Source organism: Lacerta agilis, chromosome 3, assembly GCF_009819535.1.
Source record: "Lacerta agilis isolate rLacAgi1 chromosome 3, rLacAgi1.pri, whole genome shotgun sequence".
Lineage (NCBI taxonomy): Eukaryota > Metazoa > Chordata > Lepidosauria > Squamata > Lacertidae > Lacerta > Lacerta agilis.
This window is the reverse complement of record NC_046314.1, coordinates 117695173-117711171: the sequence shown is the minus strand read 5'-3', so window position 1 is coordinate 117711171 and position 15999 is coordinate 117695173. Positions and strand designations below refer to the sequence as shown.

The 15999-nt window shown below is 48.2% G+C and overlaps 1 protein-coding gene and 1 long non-coding RNA gene across 2 annotated transcripts; both read right to left on the bottom strand.

The window, feature by feature from the left end:
* Positions 1 to 5617: 5617 nt before the first annotated feature.
* On the bottom strand, positions 5618 to 7265 carry LOC117044692 (zinc finger protein 239-like; the record flags this gene model as incomplete). Its single annotated transcript, XM_033145503.1, has 2 exons — positions 6884 to 7265; positions 5618 to 6342 (listed from the first exon to the last, which is right to left on the bottom strand). Coding segments are annotated over exons 1-2 (891 nt in total), but the record flags the coding sequence as incomplete, so codon positions are not given.
* A 974-nt stretch (positions 7266 to 8239) lies between these two features.
* On the bottom strand, positions 8240 to 9965 carry LOC117044484. The gene is made up of 3 exons (XR_004426296.1): positions 9914 to 9965; positions 9639 to 9720; positions 8240 to 8389 (listed from the first exon to the last, which is right to left on the bottom strand). It is a non-coding gene; the product is annotated as an uncharacterized LOC117044484 (long non-coding RNA).
* Between the last annotated feature and the right edge of the window lie 6034 nt (positions 9966 to 15999).

Sequence of the window (15999 nt, the reverse complement as noted above, 5' to 3'; positions counted from 1 at the left end):
GCAGAGCAGCCTCTACCCGGTGTTTTCCGTAACAGAACTAATAAAAGTTGGGGCCCACTTTTGTTCGGGGATTCCATCTTGTTCCACCTGGTGGCAGGTGCAAGTCCTGTCACGACAGTCTTCACTAAAGACCAAGCCTACTGGCTGCTGTTTTGCTCTGGTATTCCTGGCTGGTGTCCTTGTTTTTTGTCCAAGGGAGCCCTCAGATTTCTCCCTTAACAGTTTAGCAGAGGGGAACCCAAGGATTTGGTGGGTTGTTTCTACACTGCAGCGGGTTCCCCCTCTGACCCCCAGCATGAAATAACCACTTCTCACAGGGACGGAGGAAGACTAGCCTTTTAATTCATTTAGATGAGCAAACAGGCAACCAGTCCAATACAAGGTCTCAACACAAAGTCTCACAAAGCCAGTGTGGTGTAGTGGTTAAGAGCGGTAGACTCGTTATCTGGGGAACCGGGTTCGTGTCTCCACTCCTCCACATGCAGCTGCTGGGTGACCTTGGGCTAGTCACAATTCTCTGAAGTCTCTCAGCCCCACTCACCTTACAGAGTGTTTGTTGTGGGGGAGGAAGGGAAAGGAGAACGTGAGCTGCTTTTGAGACTCCTTCGGGTAGTGAAAAGCAGGATATCAAATCCAAACTCTTCTTCTTCTTCTCTCACCAGAGGGTGCAGTCCTTTTAAGTGCAAGAACAACAGTGCAGTTGTTCCAGGAGTCCAAGGTTGCCCGCCTGGCCCATTATTCTCCTGGAGGGAAGGTTCTCCGGCCTCTTCCACGCTCTGCCCATTCTCCCAGCTTTGGGCCACTTGCTCAACGCCTTCCACATGGGCTGCATCAGGAGTGGCACTTTTCTCTTTTATGAACCCCTCCCACGGGAAAAACCCCCAAAGGAAATGCACCATCCAGCCTCTCTTTGTCCCTTAACATTTCTATTTTGTTGTCTATTTTCAGTAGTGAAATGAAGTGACAAAGATGGAGAAAGGTCAAAACAAAGGAAAGGAAACTGCTTGAAAATGTGATACAATATGTAGATCTTGCTCTGTAAATTACTATTGTTTGTATAATGTATTTTACATTGTAATGTAGCCAAAGCAAATTCCGAGTATATTGAAAAATGTACTTGGCCAATAAATTATTATTCTATTCTATTCTATTCTATTCTATTCTATTCTATTCTATTCTATATAAGTAGTACAATAATCTAACGAGTAAAATATTATTAACAAATCATTGTTTTTCTAAACGCATTCTAAATATTCTATTTCTCCAAAATCTACACTCCAATGTTCCAAGAGTAGTACTATATTGTATCCATTGTTCAAAGGGGACCATGGTGTTATCTTTCCAATGAATCAATTTTTTCTGATTATTATATAATATTTCCCTTTCCCAGACTGATATCTTTTTATCCTTCTCACATATTGATTTTAATTGATAGAATTCTAGCCAGCTGAAACTGCTTTGTTTTAACTCTTCGAATTTTTAAATTTCTGGGTGTTGATTAGTCTCTTCTACTAATTCGTTACATTTTGGCCAATTACCCTTCATGTTTCTCTATTGTCCTGCTTGAGCTTTTATAACCACCATGGTGTTATATGTACCTTATTTCTTTCCCAGACCTCAAAAAGAGCTTTTCTTACTGCATGATTGGTAAAGCCCCTATGCGCTTTAATCTTTTCATAGCCCAGGTAGCCATGCCAACCAAATATTTTATCCCACCCTTCTTAATCTAATATCTTAGTATCTTTAAGTAGCATCCAGTCCTTTAACCACATCAGACTTGCCGAGTCATAATAAACTTTGAGGTCCCGAACTCCGAACCCTCCTCTTTCCCTTGGTTCTTTTAATAATTTAAATCTAACCCTAGGTTTCTTACCTTCCCATATAAATTTTGATAGATCTCTTTCCCACTCCTTAAAGCACCTCATTCCTATGATTATTGGGATATTTTGGAATAGATAAAGCATCTTTGGGAGGATTACCATTTTAATCAATGATATTCTTCCCCACAAGGACAACTTTAATTTTCCCCATTTCGTTAACTCCCCTACACCAGTGTGGTGTAGTGGTTAAGAGTGGTAGACTAGTAAACTGGGGAAACTGGGGAACCGGATTCACGTCTCTGCTCCTCCACATGCAGCTGCTGGGTGACCTTGGGCTAGTCACACTTCTTTGAAGTTTCTCAGCCCCACTCACCTCACAGAGTGTTTGTTGTGGCAGAGGAAAGGAAAGGAGAATGTTAGCCACTTTGAGACTCCTTTGGGTAGTGATAAAGCAGGATATCAAATCCAAACTCTTCTTAGTCTTCTTTCCATTTTTAAATATAATTATCTTTAAATATATTTGTATTATTATTAGTAACCCAAATCGCTAGATATTTCGCTTCACTACATATTTTTAATCCTATTATCCTCTCCAATTCTTCCTGTTCTTTCCTCCCCAAATTTTTTGTCAATAATTTTGACTTTTCTTTATTTTGAATCCTGACACCTCCCCAAACTCTGCTATTTTATTTAAGGCTTCTTGAATTCCTTCCTGTGGATCCTCTGTTATAATAACCACATCATCAGCATATGCTTTAATTCTGTAACATCTATTACCTATACAGTGGTACCTTGACTTACGAAGTTAAAGCGTTCTGAAGGCGCCCTCGTAAGTTGAAATCTTCGTAAGTCGAAGGTGCCATCTCCAAACGGCAAAAAATTCGTATGTCAAAAAAACCGCATTCAAAACTTCGTAAGTAGAGGTATCGTGCTGCCGCTTTCCCTTCGCAAATCGAAAAATTCGGAAGCGGTGGCCATTTTTTTGCTTCCGGAACTCATTCGGAAGTCAAAAAAAAGTAAGTCGAGTCACTCGTAAGTCGAGGTACCACAGTATTAATGCCTTTTATTTTGGTCTCTTTTCTTATTGCAGTCAACAGTAACTCCAACGTGGCAATAAATAGAAGCGGGGACAGTGGGCATCCTTGCCTTGTGCCTCTTTCTATTTTGAATTCCTGCGTAATTTAATTATTGATTATTAATCTGGCCTTCTGGCTTTCATATATTGCTTTTATCCCATTCAGAAATTTTCCACCTATTTTTAAACTCTCCATGGTATATACCATAAAGCTCCATGCCACACTGTCGAAAGCTTTTTCCGCATCCACAAGGAATAAAGCTATTTTTAAATTAGAATTCATTTCAATGCATTCTAAGAGATCTATCACTATCCTTATATTATTTCTTATCTGTCTCCCTGGTAGGAAACTGTTCTGATCTTTGCCTATTATCTTATTTAAATAATCTTTCATCCTATTTGCCATTACTCCTGCAAAAATCTTATAATCAACATTTAACAGAGAATCATAGAATCATAGAGTTGGAAGATACCACAAGGGCCATCTAGTCCAACCCCCTGCCAAGCAGGAAACACCATCAAAGCATTCCTGAAAGATGGCTGTCAAGCCTCTGCTTAAAGACCTCCAAACAAGGAGACTCCACCACACTACTTGGCACCAAATTCCACTGTCCAACAGCTCTTACTGCCAGGAAGTTCTTCCTGATGTTTAGGTGGAATCTTCTTTCTTGTAGTTTGAATCCATTGCTCAGTGTCCGCTTCTCTGGAGCAGCAGAAATTTTTTTTCAGCGGAGGTTGGATGGCCATTTGTCAGGGGTGCTTTACTTGTGAAAATGACCTAGGGGTCTTAGTACACCACAAAATTAACACGAGTCAACAATGTGAGGCAGCAGCAATATAAACTAATGCTATTTTAGGCTGCATCAACAGACACCTGGCGTTCTAATCATCGGAAGTAATATTACTGCTCCCTTCTGCCTTGGTCAGAACACACCTGGAGTACAGGGTCCAGTTCTAGACGCCACAATAAAAGAAGGATATTGTCAAGCTGGAACACGTGCAGAGGAGTGAGATCAAAATGATATATCGCCCTATATCCAGAGGTCTCAGTTGGCTATGTTTAGCCTTGAAAAGAGGAGATTAAGAAAAAATGTGTCAGCCATTTTCAAATACTATGATTCTCCTTGCTGTGAGTTCTTTGATGGATCGTCATCTTAGACCTCTGCATGAAGCTCTTTCCACATTCCAAGCACTTATAGGGTTTCTCCCCTGTATGAATTCTTTGATGGAATGTGAAACTTTTCTTCCATTTGAAGCTCTTTCCACATTCCAAGCATTGATATGGTCTCTCCTCACGGTGAATTGTTTGATGGGAAGTGAGATACGCCTTCCGATTGAAGCATTTTCCACATTCCAAGCACTGATATGGTCTCTCCTGACTGTGAAGAATTTGATGTAAAGTGAGACTTTTCTTCGATTTGAAGCTCTTTTCACATTCCAAGCACTGATATGGTCTCTCTTCACTGTGAATTGTTTGATGTAAATTGAGACTATTCTTCCATTTGAAGCTCTTCCCACATTCCAAACACTGGTATGCTTTCTCACCAGTGTGTGTCATTTGTTGGGAAATGAATTGGGATCCCTTAATGAAGTCCTTTCCACATTTGAAACTTTTATATGGTTCCTCTCTTTTGTGAACTCTTTCATGTAAAGTGAGACTATCCTTCCGACTGAAAGGCTTTCCACATTTCATACAAAGATATGGTTTCACCCCTGTATGAGTTCTTTGATGGGAAGTGAGATGGACCTTCTGACTGAACTTTTTTCCACATTCCGAGCACTGGTGTGGTTTCTCCCCTATATGAATTCTTTGATGGGCTGTGAGCACAGCCTTCTTACCGAAACTCTTCCCACATTCCGAACACGGATATGGTTTCTCACCTCTGTGAATTTTTTGGTGGGCCTTTAGCACAGCCCTGTGACTGAAGTTCTTTCCACATTCCAAGCAGTTATGGGGTTTCTTCCCACTGTGTGTTATTTGGTGGGAAGTGAGATTGTCCTTCCTACTGAAACTCCTTCCGCATTCCACACACTGATATGGTTTCTCCCCTGTATGAATTCTCTGATGAGCCTTTAGCTGATCCCTCTGCATGAATGTCTTTCCGCATTCCATGCACTTATGGGGTTTCTCCCTGCTGTGAGTTCTTTGATGGGAAGTGAGATGGGCCCTGTTCCTGAAGCACTTTCCACATTCAAAACACTGATATGGTTTCTCTCCTGTATGAATTCTCTGGTGAGCCATGAGTTTAGCTCTCTGACTGAAGCTCTTTCCACATTCCAAGCACTTATGGGGTTCCCCGCCACTGTGAGTTATTTGATGGGAAGTGAGATCGGTCCTATTCCTGAAGCTCTTCCCACATTCCATGCACTGATATGGTTTCTGCCCTGTATGAATTATTTGATGGGCAGTGAGCACATGTCTGTGACTGAAGCTCTTTCCACATTCCATGCACTGATATGGTTTCTCTCCTGTATGAATTCTTAGATGGGCTGTGAGCACATGTCTGTGACTGAAGTTCTTTCCACATTCCAAGCAGTGATGGGGTTTCTTTCCACTGTGAGTTATTTGGTGGGAAGTGAGATGGTCCTTCCTACTGAAAGTCCTTCCACATTCCATGCACTGATATGGTTTCTCCCCTGTATGGATTCTTTGATGGGCCGTGAGCACATGCTTATAACTGAAGCTCTTTCCACATTCCAAGCACTGATGCATTTTCTCTCCAGTATGAATTCTTTGATGGGTCTTCAGCACAGCCCTGTGACTGAAGCTCTTTCCACATTCCAAGCACTGATATGGTCTCTCCTCAATGTTAATTATTTGATGCGGCGTGTGACTACTATTCTTACCGAAGGTACTTCCATATTCCAAGTATTTATATGGTCTCTCCCCTCTGTGAAATCTTTCATGTAAAGTGAGACTTTTTTTCCATTTAAAGCTCTTTCCACATTCCAAGCACTGATATGGTCTCTCCTCACTGTGAATTGTTTGGTGTGAAGTAAGACTATCCTCCCGACTGAAAGTCTTTCCACATTTCATGCACCTATATGGTTTCACCCCAGTATGAATTGTTCGATGTGAAGTGAGATGACCCCTCTGGCTGAAGCTCTTTCCACATTCCAAGCACTGAAATGGTTTCTCTCCTGTATGAATTCTTTGATGGGTAATGAGCTTAGCCCTCTGACTGAAGCTCTTTCCACATTCAAAGCAAAGATGTGGTTTTTCCCTGCTGTGAGTTTTTGGATTGAAAGTGAGACATTTCTTCTGACGAAACATCCTATCATCTTTAAAGCACTGATAGAGATTCTTCCAAACAGGATTTATATTATGGGAAGTGGAATAGGAGCTCTGACTGTAGCTCTTTCCACACTCCAAATATTTATACAGCTTCCCCATTGTGTGAATGTTGTCATGGGCTCCGTTGTTCATAATTTCCAATCCACCACCACCTGCATCAAAGAAAGAAACGGATTAGACCATCAGGAAGAAATGGAGCCTCAAATTATGGAACACTGCTAATGAATGTTTGTGATCGATGTAGAATGTAGGGAGTTAGATCTGAGGTCTTGCTACAGGGATCACTGCCTTTGCTTACTCTCACTGACACACAGAATGATGAGAACCAGAGATTTGAACAGCTTGGCATCTTCCAGGATGGATCTTGTTTGGCTTAATCATGGAATCTGCCCCATCTGCAAGGTCAGTTGTCTCTTTGGTCAACCAGAAAGCGACAGAAGCAAAAACAGAAAACCTCACAGAAGCTGCTACTTCTTCTGCCACCACACAGAAAGTTACATTCAAGAAGGTCTTGGCAACTCAGACCAGCCTCATGGTTTAAATAGGCATATGTGGGGTAAGAATATTCGCAGATAAAACAGTAGATTCAAGGAAGGCTGAGGGGAATGAGAATCCCAGATGCTGTCAAGTGCCATCAAAATATTTATAATGTACTGGATTTCAAAAGAGATATAATCCAGCAGGAAGCCTTACTGAGAGAGTCCACAATCGCACGATTCTCCTCCATGACTTCCTTGTGCAGAGCTCTCTGGTCAGGATCCAGCAACGCCCACTCCTCCTCTGTGAAATACACAGCGACATCTTCAAAGCACAGAGGACCCTGAAGGAAAAAGAAAAAGGTCCTCTTCGGAGATAGCATAAAGAATATCCACTATACATTGCTTGGTTGTTTTCTGCCCATTCATTGTTGTGTTGTTTTAATGGGATTATTTTGCTGCACATTTTAGGTCCGGATGCCGATTTTAGCATTTCAATTGAATTATTTTATTGTGCATTTTAATGATGGGTATTAATCTTTGTGTGAATGGGTGTAACTCTGCATGGTGTTCTTCAAATCATTCTGTCTGTGGAATTATTCCTGATCAGGGCTGTCTTAGGGAGATCGGCCGCCGTGGCGCGGTGATCGCTCCGGCGCCCGCGGCGTGCCGCTTGTCCACCGCCTCCCGCTCTTGCCGCCCCTCGGGAGGGGTGGTGGGCAAGCGGGGGATGAGGGGTGTGGCGCTGGAGCGGTGCGGGGCTCTGTGCGCCCTTCCAGTGCTCCTGGGACAGGAGGCGAGGGCGGCTAGCTCGCAGCCTGCCTGGGAGCAGCATGGGCTGCAGTGGCTGCGCTGCCGGCGCGCGAGCGCCCGGCCGCCAACCCGCCCATGGGGGCGGGGGCGAGCTGGGGAGGGGGGCACCCGGTATGCCGGCGGGCTCGTGGGGACACCCCCGGGGGGCTGGCACACTGCGCCACTAGCCCCTATGGATGAGACGGCCCTGTTCCTGATTGCCAGACAGAATGATCCCTTCTCTACTCCCACTATGCAATGCTGGGGGGGGCGATGGAACCCTCTCTCTGCCCTACAGCCAACTTCAATGGGCTCATGGGGGCACAGGGAGGAGGAGGAGGAAGGGGATTCCCATGGTGCGGCTGATGAGGCTGGTTAGGTGAATCCTGGCCACTGTTTGTAATGGCTTCTCAACTGCTTAGAAGCCTATTTTGATCAATACAGAAATATGATTGCAGCTACTGATAAATCATAATAATAGTGACATTCCAAAGGCTGGTTAAGGAGAGATGGCTGTTCATTCCTGTCAGCACATAAACTTTCTCAATTGGCACTGTCAATCTTTGTTCAGGACAGAGGCTTTGACAGAAGCAAGAGAAGGATAATTGTGGAATTTGCTGCCAAGGAGTGTGGTGGAGTCTCCTTCTTTGGAGGTCTTTAAGCGGAGGCTTGACAGCCATCTGTCAGGAATGCTTTGATGGTGTTTCCTACTTGGCAGGGGGTTGGACTGGATGGCCCTTGGGGTCTCTTCCAGCTCTAGGATTCTATGATTTTTTTTCTGGCCCAGAGGCTCCCTGGCTGCCCCACTCCTCTGACTCTTTCCCCACAAAGCTCTCCCCCAATACCAGATCTGTTTCCACAGCTGCTGCTGCTTCTCCTCCATTATCGTGAAAAGATGGATGAGGAGGTCTTGGGGGCATCGTTCTGTCACCTGTTGAGAGACAAAAGTCAAAGGGAAGCCATTAGCTCCTGCGTCTCTCAGAGCTTCAGCAGCACATTTCAGGCTACAGATAAGCTCATCAACAGTTTCCATTTTCTTCCTTCCACCCATCTGTCCAGAGCTTTATCAATATGTCTACCCAGTTGGGCAGAAGTCTCTCCTGGTTTTTCAATGTCACAAAAGGCTTTTCTAGTACCAAAGTGACCTTTCCCTCTTTCTTTGAATGTGAGGTAATCAGAGGTTTCATCTTCTCTTAAATCTGAGTATATTTCCCTCAAACTCCACATATCTGTGATGTAAAGAAAGCACCCAGATTTCCTCCGGAATATTTAAGTCCTTACAGGTCCGATGAAAACTAAACAGGAATGCCTCTACATCAACACCTTGGACATGAAATGAGGTAATAAACTGAAATGAGGTAATAAAATATGATTGGTTAAATTGAAATCTTTTGTCTGAAATGTTACAAATACCCCTGCTCAGACCTTTGGGCGGGGTTGCAGGCTTGCGAAAATGATTCGACTGTAACCCTTATTGCCTTGCAATAAAGAAAACAAAATGGACTCCAAGTTCCTCTCAAGTCTCTGAGTTTTATTGGCGTAGCTCAGAAGATAGACCTTTCTGGCCAATGGAACAAAAGGTCAGATCCTGAAGCTGAGGCTCCAATACTCTGGCCACGTCATGAGAAGGGAAGACTACCTGGAAAAAACCCTGATGTTGGGAAAGATGGAGGGCACAAGGAGAAGGGGACGACAGAAGACGAGATGGTTGGACGGTGTTCTCGAAGCTACCAACATGAGTCTGACCAAATTGCGGGAGGCAGTGAAAGACAGGCGTGCCTGGCGTGCTCTGGTCCATGGGGTCACAAAGAGTCGGACACGACTGAACAACAACAACAACAACAACAACAACCGTGTGGGGCTGTGTCTTGTCTATTTCTATAGGGTTCTGAAATTCAGAGCCAGACAGCATCTCTTGAGAGTTCTCGACTCTCCTCAGCTCGACCCCTGACCAGAACGAAGAAATCTCCGGACAGAATCCCCTCAGAGACGCCATGAATCTCCCATACAGTCTCTCCCTCCACTCCAACTGCCTCCATAGAACTCTGGCCAATCAGGAGCTGTTGTCAGGTAACTGTTTGCTGGTAGGGGGAAAACACTCAGGGACTCAACCCTCTAAAGATGAACAGAACCCACAGATTAGATTCAAAATCCACAGAATGAAAAAACTCCTTCCCTACCCAGCGGCCTCCCTCTGGCATCCAACTGAGTCTTCTCTGCCTCACAGGAATCCAGGCCCATTTCTGCAAATGGATCTTTTCCCTGAAAGAGCAACAAGGATTAAAAACAGAGAATGGGGAGGATTAGAAAAGGGATGGCCGAAGCAAACAATTTGGGGGAGCAGAGCTCATCCCTTGCTTCCCAAAAGAGGGTGAGCCATTAGAAGAGCATTTTGGGGATACTCTCCCTCATGTTCTGAGCCCCTTGAGAGTTTCCAGAGGAGAGTCTCTCTCACCTGCTGCTCTGCCTGCTTTCTCTCCTCCGCCTGACTCAAGAGGAAACCTTCGGCCTGGGAACTGGTCTCTGCTGCACATTCCTTCACCCAGCTCTCCATCTCCAGCGGAAGAACAGCCGGGAACTGTCCTGCTCATCCAGCGGTGCTGCTCTCAGGAAGCCTCCAAGAGATCGGAAGGAATACTGTAGTCTTCTGCCAGGTTCTGTCTATACAATTAAGAGTTGCTCACAAATCCTACAAAGCAAATACATTGTTCTGTTATCCGATTGATACAAGGCCAGGAGAAGAAGCGAAGACAGAATGATGATGGACAGGTGAGTAATTCGTATTGGATGTAATTTAGACACTAGGCCATAGTTGGGGTCTTTAGCTGGGGACCCTCAAGAGCTGCTCTCTCTCCCTCCCCCTCCCCCACTTCAGGGCCTGCTTCTGTCTTATTTTCTAGCACTTGGACCAACGTCCTCAAGGCACACTACTTGGGTGGGGTCCTTTCTTGTTGTTCTGAGGGCCAGATGATTACCTGGCCACCCCCCACCCACCCATAAGGGGCCCAAGCAAGGCTTTCTGTTCCGTCACCAACGATCCTCTGGACATGTCTGAAGCGACACCCATGCACACACACACCACACACGTGTGTCAGCCAGGAGTCGAATTCATGGGGGGTGGGGAAAGCTTTCCTCCTAACTGAAGGGCGACGGAGGACCATGCTTGCATTTGGAGGAACTCAGTATCAGAAGGTCAGGCAGCAGGATCAGGCCAAATGGGTTCCCTCTGAAGTCCCCCTCCTGTTCTCCGAGGGGCTAAGCAGGGGGCTCTTCTGGGAAGCCCCCCCCTTGGGGCGCCAGACCCCCTGTCTCCCCCTTCGGTTCCAGCAACTGGGCTCCATCTGCCTGTGGAGGAAGACCAGGTCCATCGTGCGGAGGAGCCAGCCCTCCCTCTGCCTCTCCTCCATGCATGGGCCTCATCCTCACCTAGAGCCTTCTAGGCGGGGGACCATCCCTGCCTCCTGCAGGAGGAAGTACCTGTCATGACAAAAGCCTATGAGGGCAGAATCTGGAAAGTGCCCGAAAATTCTGGAAGATTCTCTAAGGTTCATTTCTGTTGCAAATCTTTCCCTGACGATCTGGAGGTCACGCTGAGCCACGAGAGAAATGCCTGCGCTCAGCCAGCGGCGCTTTCCTTCTCTCGACTGAGCCTCGTATGTCTCCAGTTCATTTCTGAAGGTTGTGTAACTCAAGCCCTTCTTCCTTTGGACCTTGGACTCGGCGAGTTTTCCTTTCTTCCTTCATGACAAGGCGCTGCCCGTCGGTCCCAGAGGCTTCACTGGGCGAAGAACTTCCTCTTCCCCGCCCTCCATCTCGCCCCTCTCTCTCTTTAGGGCGCTTTCCCCCTCCGGCTGCGTTCTCCGTCCACCAAGGGCACTTGTTCACCTACCTGAAGGATTCTCCCTCTCCTCCGCCGAGAGGGAGGGCAGAGGCCTCGAGCTGAGCAGCCCCCCGCACGCCAGCCCCCCCCCCCAGGACCCCCTTCTCCCCAAGGCCGACCCAGGGGAAGACTCACCGGAGGCGAAGCAGCGCGCGGAGGAGACAAGAGGGGGGCCAGGGAGGGGCTCGCGCTCCGGAGGACCCGCCCCTCACCCTTATTTCCTTTCCTCTCTAGGAAGGCGGCTCAGCTGCTCTTAACCCTTGGCAAGCCGAGCGCGCCCAGCTGGTCCCTCGGTCCCTCCAGAGCAGGGAAGTCTCGTTTTTTTGGGGGGGGGGGGGATCCTCGGGGCTGGAGGAGGAGGAGACGCCGGCCGGGGAAAAGGCTCTGCCCCGAGCCAGGATCCGAGAAGGGCGCCTGCCTGGGCCAGAGGAGCCCCCTGCTGCCTGGGGATCTCCACCCCAAGCCTACCCCTTGGGGTTCAGTTACAGGTGGGTAGCCGTGTTGGTCTGCCATAGTCAAAACAAAATCGAAAATTCTTTCTAGTAGCACCTTAGAGACCAACTGAGTTTGTTCCTGGTATGAGCTTTCGTGTGCATGCACACTTCTTCAGATACCTTGGGGTTCAGGGAGCCTTAGGGGAGGCGAGGCGGGGGGCTGAGGCTGGGGAGAGAGAGATCGAAGCATGTCCCAACCAAGCGCCCTGAAGGCTGGCTGGGGGTCAAGCAGGTTCCCCACCCCCACGGCGCCCCTGTCTTCTTCCAGGCTGCGGACGGGCAGAACTCTCCGCCGCTTCCCCCGGCAGGGCTCCAGGAGGCCGGGCAAGGCTTCCCGCTGCGCCCCTTCTCTCGCCTCCCCTTCGGCCCGTTCCCCCGGGTCTCTGCCGCCAAGGATGCTGACCTGGGCTCAGCAAGGAATCCGCGGCCGAGCAGGCGGAGCCCGGGCTGCACAACCGGGGGCTTCTAGAGATCAGGGCGCGCGCACTCCCTCTGCGCGCTCACGCGGCCCCGGAGCTGCAGCCTGGCGCGCAGAGGAGAGGCAGCTACCCAGGCTCCGAGGGGAGGCTCTTCTGGCTGCCCTCCGGCCCGGCCCGTCCCCCAGGCTTCGCATCGGGGGTGGGAGGAGAGTCCAGCAACACCTGGAGGGCCGCAGCTGCTACCTGGGGAAGGGGGCCAATGGGGGTGGTGGCTGGCGCTGAAGGTGCCCCCTCCCCGCTTCCTCCGCCCGGGGGCAGAGCTGCCCTCCCCCCTTCCCTGGGCGAGCTTCTCCCTGTCTCGGCGGCAACTCTGGAGCTTCAGGGTCTCCTCGGTTCCTCCCTCGCGAGGGGAGGGCGAGGCTTCAAGGAGCCGCCGCGCACCCGGGACCTGGAGCAGGATCGAGCGGATGCCCGGAGAGAGACTGCAGGCTCTCTCAGGTAGACCGGTTGTCTGCTTGGGGGAAGCCCTGCACGGCCGGACATCCTCCCTCTCTCCACCAGTCGGGTCCGCCGGGGCATGGACGACCCCAGGCATCCCCAGCGTGCAGCTCTAGGGAGTTCCGGCGACAGCTTTCCCCGACGATTTATAGTGACTCATGTCTTGGAGACATTGAACACACATCCAGAGTCCAGCAGAGAGAAACCGCAGTCAGAGCTAGGCTGGGGTTGTGAGCATGAAGAAGCTCCTTTATTAAGCATAGGTAAAGGTAAACGTACCCTGACAGTCCAGTCGCGGATGACTTTGGAGTTGCGTGCTCATCTCGCTCTATAGGCCGAGGGTGCCTATAGCATAAGGCAGAACAAAAGAAAGCATGTCTCTTTCTGGTCTTCCTCGGAGAGAAGTCAGAAGTGAAAGCAAAAACAAAGTACAGTAAACATCCACTCCCTGATTCCAACTGTTGGTGCTGGAATGCATTAACACAGACATGTTGTTCAGTCGTTCAGTCCTGTCCGACTCTTCGTGACCCCATGGACCAGAGCACGCCAGGCACGCCTGTCCTTCACTGCATCCTTGGTTTAACACAGACATGGGATGAACCAAATCCCACACAATATCTGCAGAGTGAGAGGAATAGAAACCCAACACCCCAAGGCATGATTCTTGCACAGGTGGCTCCAGGGGCATAGCCAAGGGTTTTTCGGGGGGGGGGGCAGGCCTTTGTTGGGTTGGTCACTTAGGAGAGTACCTCTATTGTTTTACTTGACCTAGGGAGGTGGATGCCTCCCTGACCCACCCCCATGGCGGCTCCCTCCTGCCATCTCTCTCAGGGGCGACCTTGCTCCTAGAGTCCTGGCCTCTGGGGGTAGACCGGGTGGGTGGGCTTCCAAAGCACAGAGCAGCTAGACCAGGAGATGGCAGATAGACTGAGCCAACAGGTGCCTCCCACTCTCTCGGCTGCATCCCCACTGAATCTCTTCAGCTTGTCCAGTGGAAGGTCAGCCCTTAAAATCCACACAATGGGGTGAGCTCCCTTTGCTCTGTCCCATCTTGTGCCAACCTAACCGTTCAAAAAGCATGCAAGTGAAAGTAGATAAAGAGGTACTGCTGTGATGGGAAGGGATTTGGCGTTTCTGTGTGCCATCCACACCTTCAATGGGCTCTGGTGGAAAGGGCCGGATGCCCAGAGGGGGGCTGCAGGCTCTCCCGCAGGTAGACCAGCTCTCCAAAGGGCTGGCTGGCTGGGGGAAGCCCTGCATGGGTCGAAGCCCTGCCTCCTCTGGGAGCGGGTCCAAAACTTAGCTGAGGGGGACCCAAGGATCTGGTTGGTTGTGTTTCTACACTGCAGTGGGTTCCCCCTCTGACCCCCAGCATGAAATAACCACTTCTCACAGACGGAGGAAGACTAGCCTTTAATTCATTTAGATGAGCAAACAGGCAACCAGTCCAATACAAGGTCTCAACACAAAGTCTCTCTCTCAACAGAGGGTGCAGTCCTTTTAAGTGCAATAACAACAGTGCGGTTGTTCCTGGAGTCCAAGGCTGCCTGCCTGTCCTGTTCTTCTCCTGGAGGCAGGTTCTCCAGCCTCTTCCACGCTCTGCCCATTCTCCCATCCAGCTCCCACAGCAGTAATCCTCCTGCTGGATGTCCTGGGTGAAAATACGAGCTCACCCTATAGACTCTTCCCCCCTCCTTTCATGTTGTATTCTTTGTAAAATACACCATTGTGAAACATAGGCCAACCAATCTGACTCTGAGGAAGACAGAGGGTCCCCAATGAGATGCTGGGTCAAAAGGAAGTTGAAAGTCAAGGTCACATGGCTTCAATTCAAGGAGCGATGGGGGTCTGTTCAACCAGGCAGAAAAGCGTGGCGGGTTTTTATTTTGTTGTCAATTTTCAGTAGAGAAATGAAGTGACCAAGATGGAGAAAGGTCAAAACAAAGGAAAGGAAACTGCTTGAAAACGTGATACAATACAATATGTAGGTATAGAAGTAGTATGCTTATTCTAAGGCAGGGGTCAGCAACCTTTTTCAACCGTGGGCTGGTCCACCATCCCTCAGAAAATGTGGTGGGTCGGACTATATGGGGGGGGGGGGAATGAACGAATTCCAAATAACCCAGAGATGCATTTTAAATAAAAGGACACATTCTACTCATGTAAAAACATGCTGATTCCCAGACTGTCCGCAGGCCAGATTCAAAAGGCAATTGGGCCGTATCCGGCCCCCGGGCCTTAGGTTGCCTACCCCCATTCTAAGGAGTAAGCTATTATTAACAATTCATTATTTTTAAAAATGCATTCTAAATATCATTATCTTTCTCCATGCACTATCTACACTTCTAAGTTGCAAGAGCAGCCCTATCTAATATCCATCGTTCAAAAGGGACCATGGCATTCTCTTTCAATATCAGTTGTTTAGCAGAAGGTGGATGCAAACAGTCCATTAACATTAACCCATTATCAAAGCACCTAAAGTTGGTATGTGGTATTTATGCACCTTAATACGTTCCTCCCAAAATGCGCAAGCTTTGGACATCCCATGAACATATGTTTCAAAGAAGCATTTTCCTAATTACATCTCTAGCAGCAAGAGCACATTTAGAATTTATTGGACTTTGATATGCTTGTACAGAAAGGGACTATCTACAAGCTTAATGGAGCCTGATAAATTCTAAGCATTTTTCCTTGTAGAAGACCTAATTCATAAACTAATGAAACATAACTCCCAAAGGTAAAACATTGGATAAGACAGAGATCTCCAGTTTTTTATTCTGTTCTTTTCTCAGGTTTTGTATGTCAAATTGACTTGAGTGAAACCAGGCATCTATAGAAAACAATCACTGGCTTTTTAGTCTCAAAGGAGTTAGCCAATTGTTCTAATCCTGGTGCCAGCAGCCCTCCAGGATCTTCTTGGTTCTCTTCCTCTCCCAGGGCCTGATGGATCAAGGCTGCTTGCTGCTGCAGGACAGGGGAAGAGGACAGACGAGGTCCTGGCAAGCCTTCATCCAGCTTCCTCTGTCATGGAAGGGCCTCACTGGGCAGAGACACTCAGGTTGCAGGGGATCAATGTGTTGCTCCACCCAACGCCACCACCTGAGGCAAGACTCTCACCATGTCTCATGGATAGCCTTTGCATGGACCATTGGGCGAATGCAGCTGCAGGGCTCTTAAGTTTTCTTGAAAATAAAAAGAAACTCCCACCACAAGGAACCACTGTTGAGGGAGCTGGGGATGTTTAGCTTAG